Source organism: Saimiri boliviensis, chromosome 2 (assembly GCF_048565385.1).
Source record: "Saimiri boliviensis isolate mSaiBol1 chromosome 2, mSaiBol1.pri, whole genome shotgun sequence".
Taxonomy (NCBI): domain Eukaryota; kingdom Metazoa; phylum Chordata; class Mammalia; order Primates; family Cebidae; genus Saimiri; species Saimiri boliviensis.
In genome coordinates, this window is record NC_133450.1 from 185,007,727 (window position 1) to 185,022,525 (window position 14,799).

At 41.4% G+C, this 14,799-nt stretch overlaps 2 protein-coding genes across 2 annotated transcripts; one reads left to right on the forward strand and one right to left on the reverse strand.

Moving 5' to 3' along the window:
- Positions 1-2,391: 2,391 nt before the first annotated feature.
- On the reverse strand, positions 2,392-14,482 carry TOPORS (TOP1 binding arginine/serine rich protein, E3 ubiquitin ligase). The gene is made up of 3 exons (XM_003939730.4): positions 14,093-14,482; positions 12,487-12,681; positions 2,392-5,935 (listed from the first exon to the last, which is right to left on the reverse strand). The coding sequence occupies exons 1-3, from the start codon at positions 14,093-14,095 to the stop codon at positions 2,996-2,998; spliced, it is 3,138 nt and encodes a 1,045-aa protein (XP_003939779.1). The 5' UTR covers positions 14,096-14,482; the 3' UTR covers positions 2,392-2,995.
- Positions 12,854-14,686, forward strand: SMIM27 (small integral membrane protein 27). The gene is made up of 2 exons (XM_074394960.1): positions 12,854-14,138; positions 14,478-14,686. The coding sequence occupies exons 1-2, from the start codon at positions 14,094-14,096 to the stop codon at positions 14,598-14,600; spliced, it is 168 nt and encodes a 55-aa protein (XP_074251061.1). The 5' UTR covers positions 12,854-14,093; the 3' UTR covers positions 14,601-14,686.
- The last annotated feature ends 113 nt before the right edge of the window (positions 14,687-14,799 follow it).

Sequence of the window (14,799 nt, forward strand, 5' to 3'; positions counted from 1 at the left end):
CCAGATCCTATTCATTCGCCCAGTGTTTTAAGCACGTTGGTTGCAAAGTAGTGAAAGAATCTAGCTATTCTTTCACTACTTTACAACCGATACATAGTTGTCACAGAACTTTCAGACTGATGGAAGATAAGGCATTTAGTAGTCAACTCCTAATTGTTTTGAGTGGTCTGAAGGAGCCTGAAGTTATTCAAAGCAGTTATGGGGAGGTGGGAAGAGGGCACATTTTTAACAGAAATCTAGGTTATCCCAGTTGAAGTTCGGTTTCCAGCAGAAGAAAACTGCCACGAATGAAAGCTCTCATGTAGCAGGGAGAAGCACCTCCATAGCACTGGAGCAGGTTAGCGTGGCATGAGCCCAAATGAGGTAACAGAAATGCTCAAGATGGGCCAGAGCTTAATTAGGCAGAAATCTATAAACCACATCATGCTGTGGATTTTTTGTCTGCTGGAAGCTACTGAAGGATTTTAAGTAGCGAATGAAATGAAAATTTAAAAAGATCAGCCAGGCACAATGGCTCATGCCTGTAATCCCAACACTTTGGGAGGCCAAGATGGAGGGAATCACCTGAGGTCAATTCGAGAGCTGCCTGGCCAACATGGTGAAACCCAGTCTCTACTAAAAATACAAAAATTAGCCGGCATGGTGGTGGGCACCTGTAATCCCAGCTACTCAGGAGGCTGAGGCAGGAGAATCGCTTGAACCCAGGAGGCGGAGGTTGCAGTGAGCCAAGATTACGCCACTACACTCCAGCCTGGGTAACAGAGCGAGACTGCTTAAAAAAAAAAAAGTTATTTTCAGCACTGCATCACAAATGGATGGGGGATAGTAGTAGGTGTAGACCAACAGTTAATGCAGGCTGACCCATTATGGTAGCACAGATGAGAGATCTTGGCTATCCAGATTGGATGTGGATGGTATAGACACAATAGAAATATCAGAAAAACCATTAGTGCCAAGGATTTGGCAGCTGAATGAGGGAAGCTGAAGGAGAGGGATGAATCAAGTCTTGGCAATTTTTGGCTTGAACACCCAAAAGGATGATGGTGCCATGTACTGTTTTCATTAAATGTTTTACTGAAAACATGATGTGAAATTACAACGTGTAAGTGTTGTTTTTAATACTTAAAAATTACATTGTAACTACAAAGTAATTTCAAATTTAATGTGTATTTCTTGATCAACTGTAGTCTTCCCACAATTTCTCAATGAGCTTACTTAAAAATTGCCAACATCAATTTTAGATTTCTCTCATTTTAAACAATTTTCTACCACCCTTAGGATAAACAGATTCTAAATATGGCCTACCAAGACTGTTCCCACCCTCTGTCCTTTGTCTAATCCTGCTTTAAGTTCTTGGAATATACTAGACTCTTCGTCTGCCTCTGGATCCTTTGCTAACAGTAATTCCTCCCCCCAGTTAATGCTGGCTTGTTCCCTGGTTTCTACTACTATGTCCACCCATGATTAGGTTCCCATTAACTTAAAAGGGAATTACACTTTCTCCTCATAGAACATATGATAGTTCATAATATTATGCTTATATAAATATTTGTCTTAACAGTCCATATGCACCATGAAGGCAGGAAGCATATCTGCTTTGCTCTATTGATAAAACTTAGTACAGAACCTGCCACACAGCAGGCGTTCCAATTTCTACTGAATTAAGAATGAACAAGGCAAGGCAAAGGCAAAGGGAAAGCTGAATAAATGCTACATTTAACTAAAGCTTCACAGTTCAGTTGCAATCCTACATCAGCCTAAACATAATTTTATCATCTCTAAAACAAGATAAAACATAACCACTTTATACAAAAGAACTACCAATGTAAAAGAAGTACAATACAGTTTTTTTTTGTTTTTGTTAAAAGAGCTTCCTCTGTCACACAGGCTGGACTGCAGTGGCACAATCTCAACTCAATGCAACTGCCCTCCATCTCCTGGGTTCAAGCAGTTCCCTTCCTCAGCTTCCTGAGTAGCTGGGATTACAGGCGCCCGCCACCACACCCAGCTAATTTTGGTATTTTTAGTAGAGACAGAGTTCACAATCTTTGCCACACTGGTCTTGAACTCCTGGCCTCGTGATCCACATACCTTGGCCTCCCAAAGTGCTGGGATTACAGGCATGAGCCACCAGGCCCAGCCAACAAGTGTTCTTTTTTTTTTTTTTTTTGCAAGTTAAATGTTGTTTTGCTAATAGAAAGCAAGTAAGATACTTCTTAAAATCAAAGAACTAAAATAATTAAAACTATGAAGTATTTGTTCACCTGAAGTTCAGTATTTATGACGTAATTATACCCTTAGCTACTTTCAAGATTTTAGGCTTACTAAAATAAACTTAAAAAATATATACCGCATAGGAAAATGTCTGATTCTTGTTTTAAAGTGTTACTGTTTTATTTTTTTTTCTTTTGTTGAATACACATTTGTTTTACTAACAGTCCAGATAAACAGGTATATAAAAGAAATATTAAATTTTTATTTTGGCAGAAGATAAACTGTGCAGATTAAAATGCCTCAATCCAACCTGAAGAAATGGTTTTGAATCATACAAATTTTTAAGAAGAAAAATAAAGACTGTCCAAAGGGGTTCTCCTAGCTTATAACACATTTCCAGAATAACTCTCAAAAAAAAAAAAAAAAAAAAAAAAAAAAACATTCAAAAATACTCATTGACTACCTTAAAAATATGTCAATACCATATGGCTTTATGAAATAACTTCTAAAATTTATATAATTTTATTTAAAAAGGACCCCAAGTTTTAAATAAACTGGTAGCAATATCATTTTCTTCACTTAAAAGTGCATATCTTTGAGGGTGGGACATACATACTTTTTGAACAAATAATGATTTTTACAAATTACACCAAAAAAAAATCACTTAAAATATTCTAAGGAGAAAGAGAGTTTTCACCAAATGTCATTTTAAATAGACTGCAGTAAACAACATTCTTTTTTCTTTTTATATCATAATTCTCAATGAGATGCTTTGGCAGTTTTAAGACATATCACAGTCTCTACCAAGACATACTGACATTAATGATGTCCGTGGAGATGGCAACTGCCTTGATGGCTCAGTTTGAATAGACACAATGTTACTGGGCTGGTTCTCTAAATCAGAAACAAAGGTGTTCTCTTCTCTTACATCAAGAGTTTGTTCAACTGAATCTGCCAGAGGTGGAATATAATCTACAGTTTTGTTGGCATTATTCAAGTTGTTAGTAAGTGTGGCAGTATCACACTCCTTATCCAGCACACCAAATTCATCTTCTATTGTAACTACATCTTTAGTTTCCAATGGTGCCAAGGAAGGAGCCAAAAACTCATTTTGTAGAGGGTCTTGAGGACCACTGTTGTCACATTCTGTATCCTCCTTTACTTCAGAATCCTTATCACTGTCACTGTCAATGGTAATTACAACTGGAGAACGTGAAGCATTATCTCCATGGTGTTTCTTATGCTTCTTCTTATGTTTCTTCTTTTTCTTTTTATGGTGTTTAGTTGTATCAGTAGCTTTTCCTTCATAAACTATCTCTACACTTAGGCTCCGGGCCTTCCTTTTTCTCCTTTTGTGTTTTGTCTCTCTGTCTGATGATCGGCTGTCTGAAAAGCTATCACTCTCATTTTTATAGTTTCCATCCAATTTTGATGAAGATTTTTGGTAATGACTGTCCTTTGCTTTAGAAGCAAATTCACGAGATGGCTGAGCCACTTCGTTAGTACCCTCCAAGTGCCGTGTTTTGTATTTTCGTTTCCCTCCAGGCTTTTCATTTCTCACCCGTTCAGTCCCAGCAGATGCAGTCCTTGATCTGTTACTAGACAGGCTCCTTGATCTGTGCCTTTCATAGTAGTAATACTTCCTCTCACTGTGATTATTTTTTTTCCTAGCATTTGTTCTTTCAGAAAAAGACTGAACTCTAAATTCCGGACTTGAAGATTGTCTAGAATAATGAGCTCTGGACAGAGTCCTCCTCCTGTAAGATGATTCGTACCCATCCCTGTCCTTGTTTCTACTGTAATAAGTATACTCCCATTTGTATCTGCTTCCATAATTATTTCTTAAATAATAACGATCTCTATTTCTGCTCCGTGATCTTCTTTTACCGTGATCACTGCTACGAGACCTTGATCTGCTTGTGCTTTCACTACTTAGAGACAGAGTTTGGCTTCTTCTGGACCAACTGCTGTCTCTAGTTCTTGATCTCTTTTTGTCTCTTCTCCCTCTAGGTCTGCTACTTTCCCGGCTTCTGGATCGTTTGCTTTTCATCCTTTTCTTCCCATGATGCTTTCTATGATTCTTCTGATCATGTCCACTTCTACTCTGAGAACGTGAATCTGAACTTCTTGATCTTCCCCTCTTCCTATGTCTATGGTTATATGGAGAACATACCCTGTCTTCTCTTACAGATGAGCTCAGGTCTCTGGGAGTTGACAATGATGTAGATCGTTTCTCTTCCTTCTTTGATTTGATTCTTGTACTAGAATCACAATGCCCTTTATTTATTTGTTCATCCTTTCCAAGAACAGAGCGTGGAGATGAGCATCTACTAACATCGCTATCACCAGAACTGTAAGACTGCTCCTGTTCTTGTGTCTTCACTGTCTCCATTTTCTCATAAGAACCTAAGTCCTCAGAATCAGAGGACAGTTCAACAAGTTCTGGGGTCCTCTCAGCTAGAGGTTTAACAAACCCAACAATGACACAATTATCTGAAGAATCATCACTGTCATTATTTAGGTCTTCATTGGTTTGTACTCCTTGTATCTGAGACGTGGCTCCTCCTGTGACAAGTTCTTCATCTGAACTGTCAGAAGTATTTAAAAGAGAAGACATAGTAACATGTACCTGCTCTGAGCTTGAGTAAGATGGTCCAGGAGTTTCATCATCCCATGGTGCCTGACTAACAGTGGCTACATTAATATCCAGCTCTTGGGTCTCAGCCTCATCTGGGGATATTGTTATGACTGAAGAATCAGAATGGCTGCCTTCTTCATATGAAGGAGCAGGGCAGTCATAATTGGCATGCTGGTCAAAGGCTGCCATGTTAAAAGGAGATCGGGCAAAACTGATAAATTCATGTATAAAATGCTCAGTTCGATTAAGCAAAAATGGTCTTAAATCAGATACAAATGCCTGACTCTCCAAGTCATATCGAGTAACATTACTCATGATAATATGCTGGACAATATTCACTAAAGATCCATGAGCTCCAAAAAGAACTGTAAGTTCACGTTTTAACCAGGGGACTAACCTGTGAAGGCAAGCTGGATTTCTGCGGAAAAATTCGGCTGAAATATCCCTGTAGCGGCCACCATCTTCAATATTTCTAACTCGAGCACCAGCACGATAGAGAGTTCGTCTAAAATTAATAATATCTTGTTCTTGAATTTTCCGCAAAGATCTTTCATCTGCGGTAGTTGGCCTCCTTATTGCAATTTGTCTCATAAATTGAGGAATTTCAACATCTCTAGATCTTGTTGAAATGCCTAACCCTTCAAATAGTACTCCACTATCTGGTGGAGTTGTTGTTCTTCTGTTCACGGTCCTACTAGGTGAATAAACAGAAGCATTTCGTTCTCTTGTCAGAGTTGTACGGTAGCGAAATCGTCGATCAGGTGTGACAAAAGAACCATTATATGAAGGCCTTAGGACATACTCCTTGAAGTCATCTTCCGCCCTCACAGAATGGAAAATAGAATCAAAGGGCTGTTTACATAATGGACATTCGGCTTTGTTTTTGGACCACTCCTGTACACAGCGAAAACAGAACTTATGTAAGCAGCGATCTAAGTAAGACACATTATCAAATCTATCCAAGCATATAGGACACTTAGAATCAGGAGATGCATCAGCTGGTACTGTCTGTTGCAATTTGCTAGTGCCAGCTTTAGGTGAAAAGTTGTCCATTTTAAATTCCTTAGCAGCTGATGCCATTATCTGTAAAAGGGAAAGAAATATATCAGTAACCTGATAATAGAGGAAAGACTAGTCTCAACAAAAATGCAAATAAAGACCTTGTAACATATTTTGGTGAAAATACTTAAGTGACCCATAACTTTTGTTGCATTATAAAGGGGCAATGTAGCACAGTAATACAGTGCTTAAAGCATAAGCTCTGAAGTCAGATTTCCTAAGACTGAATCCTGGTTCCACACTACCAGTGTGACTATGTGTCAGTTACTACCTCTGTGCTTTAATTTCATCTGCAGGTCAGTGATAACAGAATCTCCCTCACAGGTTTTGTGAAGATGTAAAAAGCTCTTAGAAAAGGCACCTGGTACACAGTAAAGCTCTCGAACATTATGTAACATTCTATTCTTTTTAAAAATAATGAGAAATATCTGACATATACAAAAAAAAAAACCATACCAAATACCCATGAATCCACCACTTATCTTATGTCCCTTATCTTCCCCTCCTATCACTCTCTTAAAAAAAAAAAAAGAAAAAGAAAAAGAAAAAAAACACACTGGCCCTCAGTTGATGTTATTTCTATGCATGGCTTTATACCTTTCATATACATATACCACTAACAATACAGACTACTGATTTATCTGTGATATGTTATACGTACTTTTGTAAAACAACTTTGGTGAGACATAACTTACATACCAGAAAGTTCACCTGTTTAAACCAATCCTATAAATTTTAGTGAAAGATTCTTTTTTCAACCTTAGCTCATTTTAAAAAGGAGAGAAATCTTTTAGTAAAGATTAAATAATAAAAAAGCAGCCAAGGGGCAGTGCCTGGCTCACAGTAGCTGCTGAGTAAATGTTAGCTGTTGTTACAGTATTACTACACTAAGTTACTATTACTACACTATTGTATTCAGTTAATCACTCATTCCTTTCAGCACTCCTAATAAGCCTTCCTTTAACTTTTTTTCTTTAATCCAAAAGTCAGGCCACAAAGCATCTTGAAATCATGTTTTTGATCCCCTTCCCTATTATCCTTTCACACAAGGATGACCAGAATATTAAAGATTAGTTTACAGGTTTACACTGGCTCAAACCTTACAAAATGAATTTGCTAGAGCTGAAATGTAGTATACATATTGGCTTTATCTTATAAGTCCCAAAGCTGAATTTTATACTAATCATTTTGAATGTATTAACTATTAGCTATTATACTCCTTTATCACAAGAAGTTCCATCACTAGTCAAATGGGGTCAAGTTAGTCAAATAACAAGATTGTAATTTTCTAAATAGACTCATTGGCCTTAACAAATGATAAGAAAAACCAATACAAAACCCACAACAAAAACTCATGACTGTGAAATATAAGTGTTCCGCCATAGGTTTCATATTAAACTTGCTCACTTTAGAGTATGTTGGCTTTCTCAGAACCATAACTTAATAGAGAATTAACTAATGCTAAACAAGCATTTCTTCAGGGGTCTAGATATTTCTAGTCTTCTATTTACTGGACTGCAAATGCAAAAAAACAACACTGTCCTGAAAGGTCTGGAAAAGTAGAATTATAAATACATAATACTAATTGCTTTTCTGTCCATACAAATTCTAAAACCCGGGGCCAGGCACGGTGGCTCACGCTTGTAATCCCAGCACTTTGGGAGGCTGAAGTGGGCAGATCACCTGAGGTCCGGAGTTCAAGACCAGCCTGACCAACATGGAGAAACCCCATCTCTACTAAAAATACAAAATTAGCTGGGCGTGGTGGCCCATACCTGTAATTCCAGCTATTCTGGAGGCGCAGGCAGAATTGCTTGAACCCAGAAGGCAAAGGTTGTGGTGAGCCAAGATTGCACCACTGCACTCTAGCCTGGGCAACAAGGGCGAAACTCCATCTCAAAAAAAAAAAAAAAGGAAAAAGGAAAAAAACTCTAAATCCTTAATACTGCACAGTATTCTCAGCATTTCCCCCTACTTCTAACATTTTTTAATCTGCCCACTCAGAAAATTTAAAGAAACACACACATAAAATTGTAAGACCTTTCAGTTCAGAGACTGTGTGTGTGTGTTAGAGGGAAGGGACAGATTAAAGTTGGGAGGGAACCAAAGAGGTTATCGAAAGATTTGGACTGAAGACGAGGTTTCACCTAGAACTATCTCTAGTTAATGTGGAGACAACCATATTACTCTAGACCAGGTGTCCCCAAACTGCGGCCCCCTGAGGCCATTTATAAGGCCCCCCCACTGCATTTCAGGAAGGGGCACCTCTTTCATTGGTGGTCAGTGAGAGGAGCACAGTAAGTGGTGGCCCTCCAACGGTCTGAGGGACAGTGAACTGGCCCCCTGTGTAAAAAGTTTGGGGACGCCTGCTCTAGACTTTAGTTTTCTCCTCTATATAATGAGGGGATTACTGGACTTGGAAAAAAGAGCAGTGAATCCCAAATTAATACATTTGATCTTCACTTAGTTCTTTCAAACAGAGTTTTAGTGTTTACTCAACACTTCCAGTTCATATAAAAATTACAGCTGAGGGCTGGACACGGTGGCTCATGCGTATTAATCCCAGCACTTTGGGAGGCTGAGGGGCGAGGATCACTTGAGGTCAGGGAGTTCAAGACCAGCCCGACCAATATGGAGAAATCCCATCTCTACTAAAAATACAAAAAAGTAGCCAGGTATGATGGCAGACACCTGTAATCCCAGCTACTTGGGAGGCTGAGGCAGGAGAATCACTTGAACCTGGGAAGCAGAGGTTGCGGTGAGCTGAGATCATGCCATTGCACTCCAGCCTGGGTAGCAATAGTGAAGCTCCGTCTCAAAAAAAAAAAAAAAAAAAAAAAAAAAAGAAAAGAAAAAAAAAATTACAGCTGAGAATGAGTTAGGGAATTACTACTAGGTAGTAAACTGGTAGTTGAAATAAAATAAAATCTGAACAAAGTATGATTAAAAAAAAAAAAAAAAGAAGGAAAGAAACCTTACCCTTCTCTTCTCTAGTTTTATAAGCCTGTTAACCACTTTGACAGTAAAAGGTGAACGAATGACTGCTAATGTCCTCCATAATAGGTTAAAAAAACGAATTAGAACTCATTCTTGTATTTCTACACAGGCAACATTAGCTGAAAAGAATCTTAGCCAGGCATGATGGGCACACCTGTAGTCCCAGCTACTCAGGAGGCTAAGGCAGGAGGATTAACTGAGCCTGGGAGGTCCAGGCTGCAGTGAGCCATAATTTCATCACTACATTCCAGCCTGGGCGACAGAATGAGACTCTGTTTCAAAATAAACAAACAGTCTTCATCAGAAACATCAAAGAGGCCAGGCACGGTGGCTCACGCCTGTAATCCCAGCACTTTGGGAAGCCAAGGCAGAAGACCTACTTGAGGCCAGGAATTTGAGACAGCCTAGGCAACAAAGCAAGATCCAGTCTATATTTTAAAAAAGAAAAAAAAAAACATGAAATAGGAATGCATGTAGATCATCAAATAAGTAATTAGCTCTTAAAAATCATCACTAAATACAAAATTAAAATGTTTTTGAAAATGCTAATGAAGTCAAACTTATGACCCAGCAATTACACACCTAGATATAGCCAAGGGAAATGAAAATATGTTCACACAAAAACCTGTATATGAATATTCACAGCAGCTCTAGTCATAATATCTCAAAAGGAGAAACTCAAATACCCATCAATTGAATGGATTAATAAAATGTAGTTGATCCATACGATGGAATTTTATTTGGCAATAAAAAGGAACAAAGTACTGGTAACATGTTGTAACATGGATGAACCTTTTTATGATGCTAAATAAATGAAAAAATTTCACAAGAATCCACATATTGTATGATACCTTTTACATGCAATGTCCAGAATAGGCAAATCTACAGAGATGAAATTAAGCTGGTGGCTGTTGCTGGGGCAGTAATGAGGTTTCTTTTTGGGATGATGAAAATGTTCTACAATTAGATTATTGTGATGGTTGTACAACTCTGTAAATATTCTAAAAATCACTGACTTAACTTTAAAACAGGTGAACTTTATGGATGGAATGCAATCTCAACAAAGCTGTTTAAAAATACAAATTAAGGCATAAAAACTGGGATGACCGGATACAGATTAAGAGCGGATGATTTGCAAGAGAGGTTCTGGATTTAAGTAGCAAAGGGAGGCCTGATGATAGACACAGTACTTCAGGTTCTGTTAAGAAGCCTGTGTAAACGTTTCTCTATCCTAGCACTCTAGGAACTAGGACTATAAATTTACACAGGAGACAATCAGTTCTTCAGTCACACTTCCTAAACTGTCTCGCAAATCCTAAATGAAGTTTATCACCTTTTTTTTTTTTTTTTTTTTTTGAGACGGAGTTTCGCTCTCGTTACCCAGGCTAGAGTGCAATGGCACGATCTCGGCTCACTGCAACCTCTGCCTCCTGGGTTCAGGCAATTCTCCTGCCTCAGCCTCCTGAGTAGCTGAGATTACAGGCACGCACCACCATGCCCAGCTAATTTTTTGTATTTTTAGTAGAGACGGGGTTTCATCATGTTGACCAGGATGGTCTCGATCTCTTGACCTCGTGATCCACCCACCTCGGCCTCCCAAAGTGCTGGGATTACAGGCTTGAGCCACCGCACCCGGCCACCTTTTTTTTTTTTTTTTTTTTTTTTTTTAAGTCGGAGTCTTGCACTGAAGCCTGGGTAGAGTGCAGTGGTGCTGTGACTTCGGCTCACTGCAACCTCCATCTCCCAGATTCAGTTGATTCTCCTGACGCAGCCTCCCAAAGAGCTAGGATTATAGACACCCGGCAACATGCCCAGCTAATTTTTTGTATTTTACGTAGAGACTGAATTTCACTATGTTTGCCAGTCTGGTCTCAAACTCCTGACCTCGTGATCTGCCTACCTTAGATTATAGAGTGAGTCACCGCGCCTGGCCAGTTTACCATCTTTAGTATAAATCGATTAAGCCAAAACTTCTCTTTCCCAAATACTCAAATCTGGTTTTAAGAAGAATAAGAACACTTTCACAATTGGGGGAAATTTCAGATAATCAAGATGGACACACATCTAGGGAAAACAGATGGGGGATATAAGGAATCAGGAAGCTCAAATCTACATTTCAGAGACTGGGTATTTGAAAAACTGCACAATGACATAAACGAAGTAGAACTGCTCTGTGGAATTAAACTTAGACTTCCTATAAAAGTCATCTATGGCATACACTATATACAATTTAATCATCTGCTGATTACATTTGCAGGAGAGATGTTAATTCTAATACAGAGCCAAGGCTGAGAATCACCACCACTTATTAGGTGTGTGACTGGAGGAAGATATTTCTCAAAATCTCATGTTTTCTCAATTCTAAAATAGAGTAACAATACCCATTTGAAAAGGTGGTTGTGTGACGGGACATATCTTACGAAAACCCTTAGCACAGTGCTTGATTCACAGTAAGAGCGCAACACTGTTCTCTATGGAATGTGAACATGAAGAGAATTTTGGTAGCTCATCAGCCATAACTAATAACAAAATAATTATCATACTTAATACAACTATTATACTATTTCTAGGCAAAGTGACTAAAAAGGGATTACGAGTAGATGAAATAGATCACCCAAGTATTAAAAATAAACTGGTTCCTACCTCTTGTCACCTTAAAAAAAAAAAATCACTGTACCTCTCTGAACTGCATTTTAATCAATTCCAAAAGAACACACAATAGTTGTAGGATCTACCTGACCAGATCCTATCCAATTTAATTCCAATTCGAACTGGTTGGGAACTGCTCCCCTCTAAAACGACTCATTCCAGACAAGCATGATTGGTTTTAGCTGATTGTATAGCTTTCTTTGCATTTCATGGACGAAAACCAGAAAGCTATCGCCACTATTAACTTAAATTTTGGGCAGCTGTTTCTTAATTTATCTTAATCTTGAAAATTACCTATCAAAAGGTCTACTCCGTTTTCCTCTTAAATCACTATGTGGCTCATCTCAGCACTGCCCCTTTCCAGCCTACAATCAGCAGCCCATGAGGAAAGCTGCAGTAAATGGATGAACAAGTCACAGGCATACAATTTCTGCCCAGAATGCGTAACACAGCACAGACGCGTGCAAGAGCCACGGTGATAGTCGTTTGCCTTGGTTCAGAACTGCCACCGGACAGACCTAAGATAAGCACCAGGCGCATTACATAATGAACTTAAATATTGTTATTCCCATTTTACAGACAGATTCAAGGGCTTAGGGGACCTAGGCAAGGTCACACACTCTGTAAGTGGTGACGCCACGAATTCAGTCTCATTGCTTTTTTGTTTTTCCCAGAGACCAAGCTCTTTCCAGTACACTGCCACGCTCGCGCCCCTCGAGAGCGCTTGTTGGAAGCGCAACCCTCGCTCGCCCGCCCGCCCTCATCAATCCACAGGTGCGCTGCAGGAGCCACCCGGGGAACCCGGCCCTGGCCCGCCGAGGCCCGGACGGCCCCGCAGGCCGAGACCGCAGCCTTCGGGTCCCGAGGCGCTGCTCCAGGCGAGAGCGCCAGCCTGACCCCCGCGCCCCATTGTTCCGGATCTCACTCACCTCGGAAGATGCTGGCGCAGGCCTGGCTGGGGCGCTCGCCGCAAGCTCCCGGCGGCCCAGAAAGCTAGGTCGGTGACGGCAGGATCCGCGAAGGCGTACTCGGCGACTTCTCCGCCTACCCTCCGAAGCCGGAGCAGGCGGGGGCGCTTCACCCTCCTCGCGAGACAGCGGAGACCCCAGCGGCGGCTGCGACCCCTGTGACGCAAAGCGCTCATCACCAATGGCAGCTCCAAAGCAGGGCAGAGAGCGACACCCACCCCACCAGCTCCCGGCGCGTCAAAACACAACACCCGCCTTCGTCACGCATGCGCAGCGGACGCGCGCCAGCCTCGAGGGCGGGGCTGAGTGCGCCGGCCGAAACCCGGCCCCTCCCGCGCCGCGCCAGACCGGAATGAGCGACCCTCCCAGGCTGAGAGCACGAGCCTCACCGTCACTAGTACTCAGCCGCTCGGGACACTGGCTGAACTTACCCAGAAAACACAAGAACTAGTTCGATGTCGTTTCAAGCTCACCAAACTGCGGGAAGTTACGAAACTGTCTCTACTGTCTAGAGAGGGGAACTGTTACACGGACGTGAAGTCTCACCTCCTGTTGTGTATCTCCCGGAAGCAAGACCGGGAGTCCAACGGGATCCAAAACCAGTATCCTATAAAGTCTCCAGAGAGGGATCCCCTCCAGGCTGGGGAGAAACAGGACAGCCTAACAAACAGGGCCTGGACTCTTCCCCAAACAAAAGACGTTTTTCTCTGCTTTTCCCCTTCCCACTCGCTGAAATCTAGACACTCTTAAGATACTGAGAGGTATAAAGAACGTCTAGAGCCTAAAGCGGCCCGTTGCCAGATTCTACTCCTCAGGCCTTGAATGTGAGCGTCTCATTCTAGAGCTGAACTGGTACGCTCGCCCGCCAAACTGCCGTGCTCGGGGCTTAGGATCTCAGGCGCGGCCGTTGAAGAACATCAGACACGCTCAACAAACACTTGTTGCTTGACTGGTACGTTATGGCGGCTAACGCGTCCCACCTATTTCTTCTTAGAGATATTATTTTTACATCAAGTTATACGTTTAAGAATGGCTCGATTTACAGGAGTTCCCACAACGATGTGTCAAATATAAAAGAGTGGGTGCTATTTTTAAGTCAAAGATGAACAGACGAACGTCCATCAAAATCGTGTATCAGATGCAGGCGGGGCGGGGGAGAAAACGTTAATTCTTCGAGCGTTAGACGCCGATGTAATATTTAAAACACAGATTGCTTTCCAAACTAACTTTTAAATGGACACGACAGCACCTTATCCTGCACTACTAATGCACTGCAACTAGAAAGAAAACCAGTGGAACCACGCATATCTCGATCTCTCTAGTTGGAAAGAAAAAAAAAATTCTCGCTTATTTCTTCCCCGCTAAAAGGCGGGCTAGGCCCCCGATCACGTGATGCCGCGCCCAACTCCGGGCGGAAGAGGCAGGCGAAAGGGCTGCACGAAGCGAGTGGGTGGGCGCCCGTGCCCGGCTGAAAGATGGCTGCTGCCGCTAGGCAGCCACCGCCTGGGAGGTTACCGTGAGGCCCGCAGCTCCCGCCGGCTCCCGCGGACCGCTGCCGCCTTCTTACCATGAAGCCAGTGAGTCGTCGCACGCTGGACTGGATTTATTCAGTGGTAGGTCCCGGGGCTCGCGAGGTTCCACCTTATCGACTCACTGGGCCTGCAGGCATAGGACCCTGTTTCTTCAGCACCCAGTAACTCCAAAATCCATTCTTGAATTAAGCATTTCACTCCCTCACCTCGACTCCGCCTCTTCCTGAAGGATACGATCTTCCGCTTCTTACGTAAGGGCTGCTGGGTGTACCCGCCACGGGAACCCCCTTTATTCGACTTTGTTACTGTAATTCCCACCTTAGCAATGGCACATAGTAACCTGACCGGGGCGAAGGGAAATATCAGGCACATTACAGTAATTTTTTTGCTTTCACACCTCTTTTGCGGTTTTTGGTTTAGTTGCTGCTTGCCATCGTTTTAATCTCCTGGGGCTACGTCATCTATGCATCAACGGTGGCTGCAAGACGACAGCTAAGGAAGAAATACCCAGACAGAATTTTTGGGACGAGTGAAAATTTGTAACTCCTCTGGATTTAATTCTCTGCAAATAACATTTCTTTCCCTCATGCTTATGAGAGATTTAAAAATAAAAATCATAATGCAAAGTTCCCAAGTTTATTTTTGCATTATCCTTTATAATAAGCACTAGTATGCACATTTTTCAAATAGAAATTTTAGTATTTTACCTTCTCATGACAAAATACAGCAACCGAGATCCGAA

Coding starts and splice junctions, on each gene's coding strand:
- SMIM27 (XM_074394960.1), top strand. CDS start 14,094: ATGAAGCCAGTGAGTCGTCGCACGCTGGACTGGATTTATTCAGTG. Junction 14,139..14,477: donor TGGACTGGATTTATTCAGTG/GTAGGTCCCGGG, acceptor TTTTTGGTTTAG/TTGCTGCTTGCCATCGTTTT.
- TOPORS (XM_003939730.4), bottom strand. Junction 5,936..12,486: donor CTGCGCCAGCATCTTCCGAG/GTGAGTGAGATC, acceptor TCCCTTTTACAG/ATAATGGCATCAGCTGCTAA.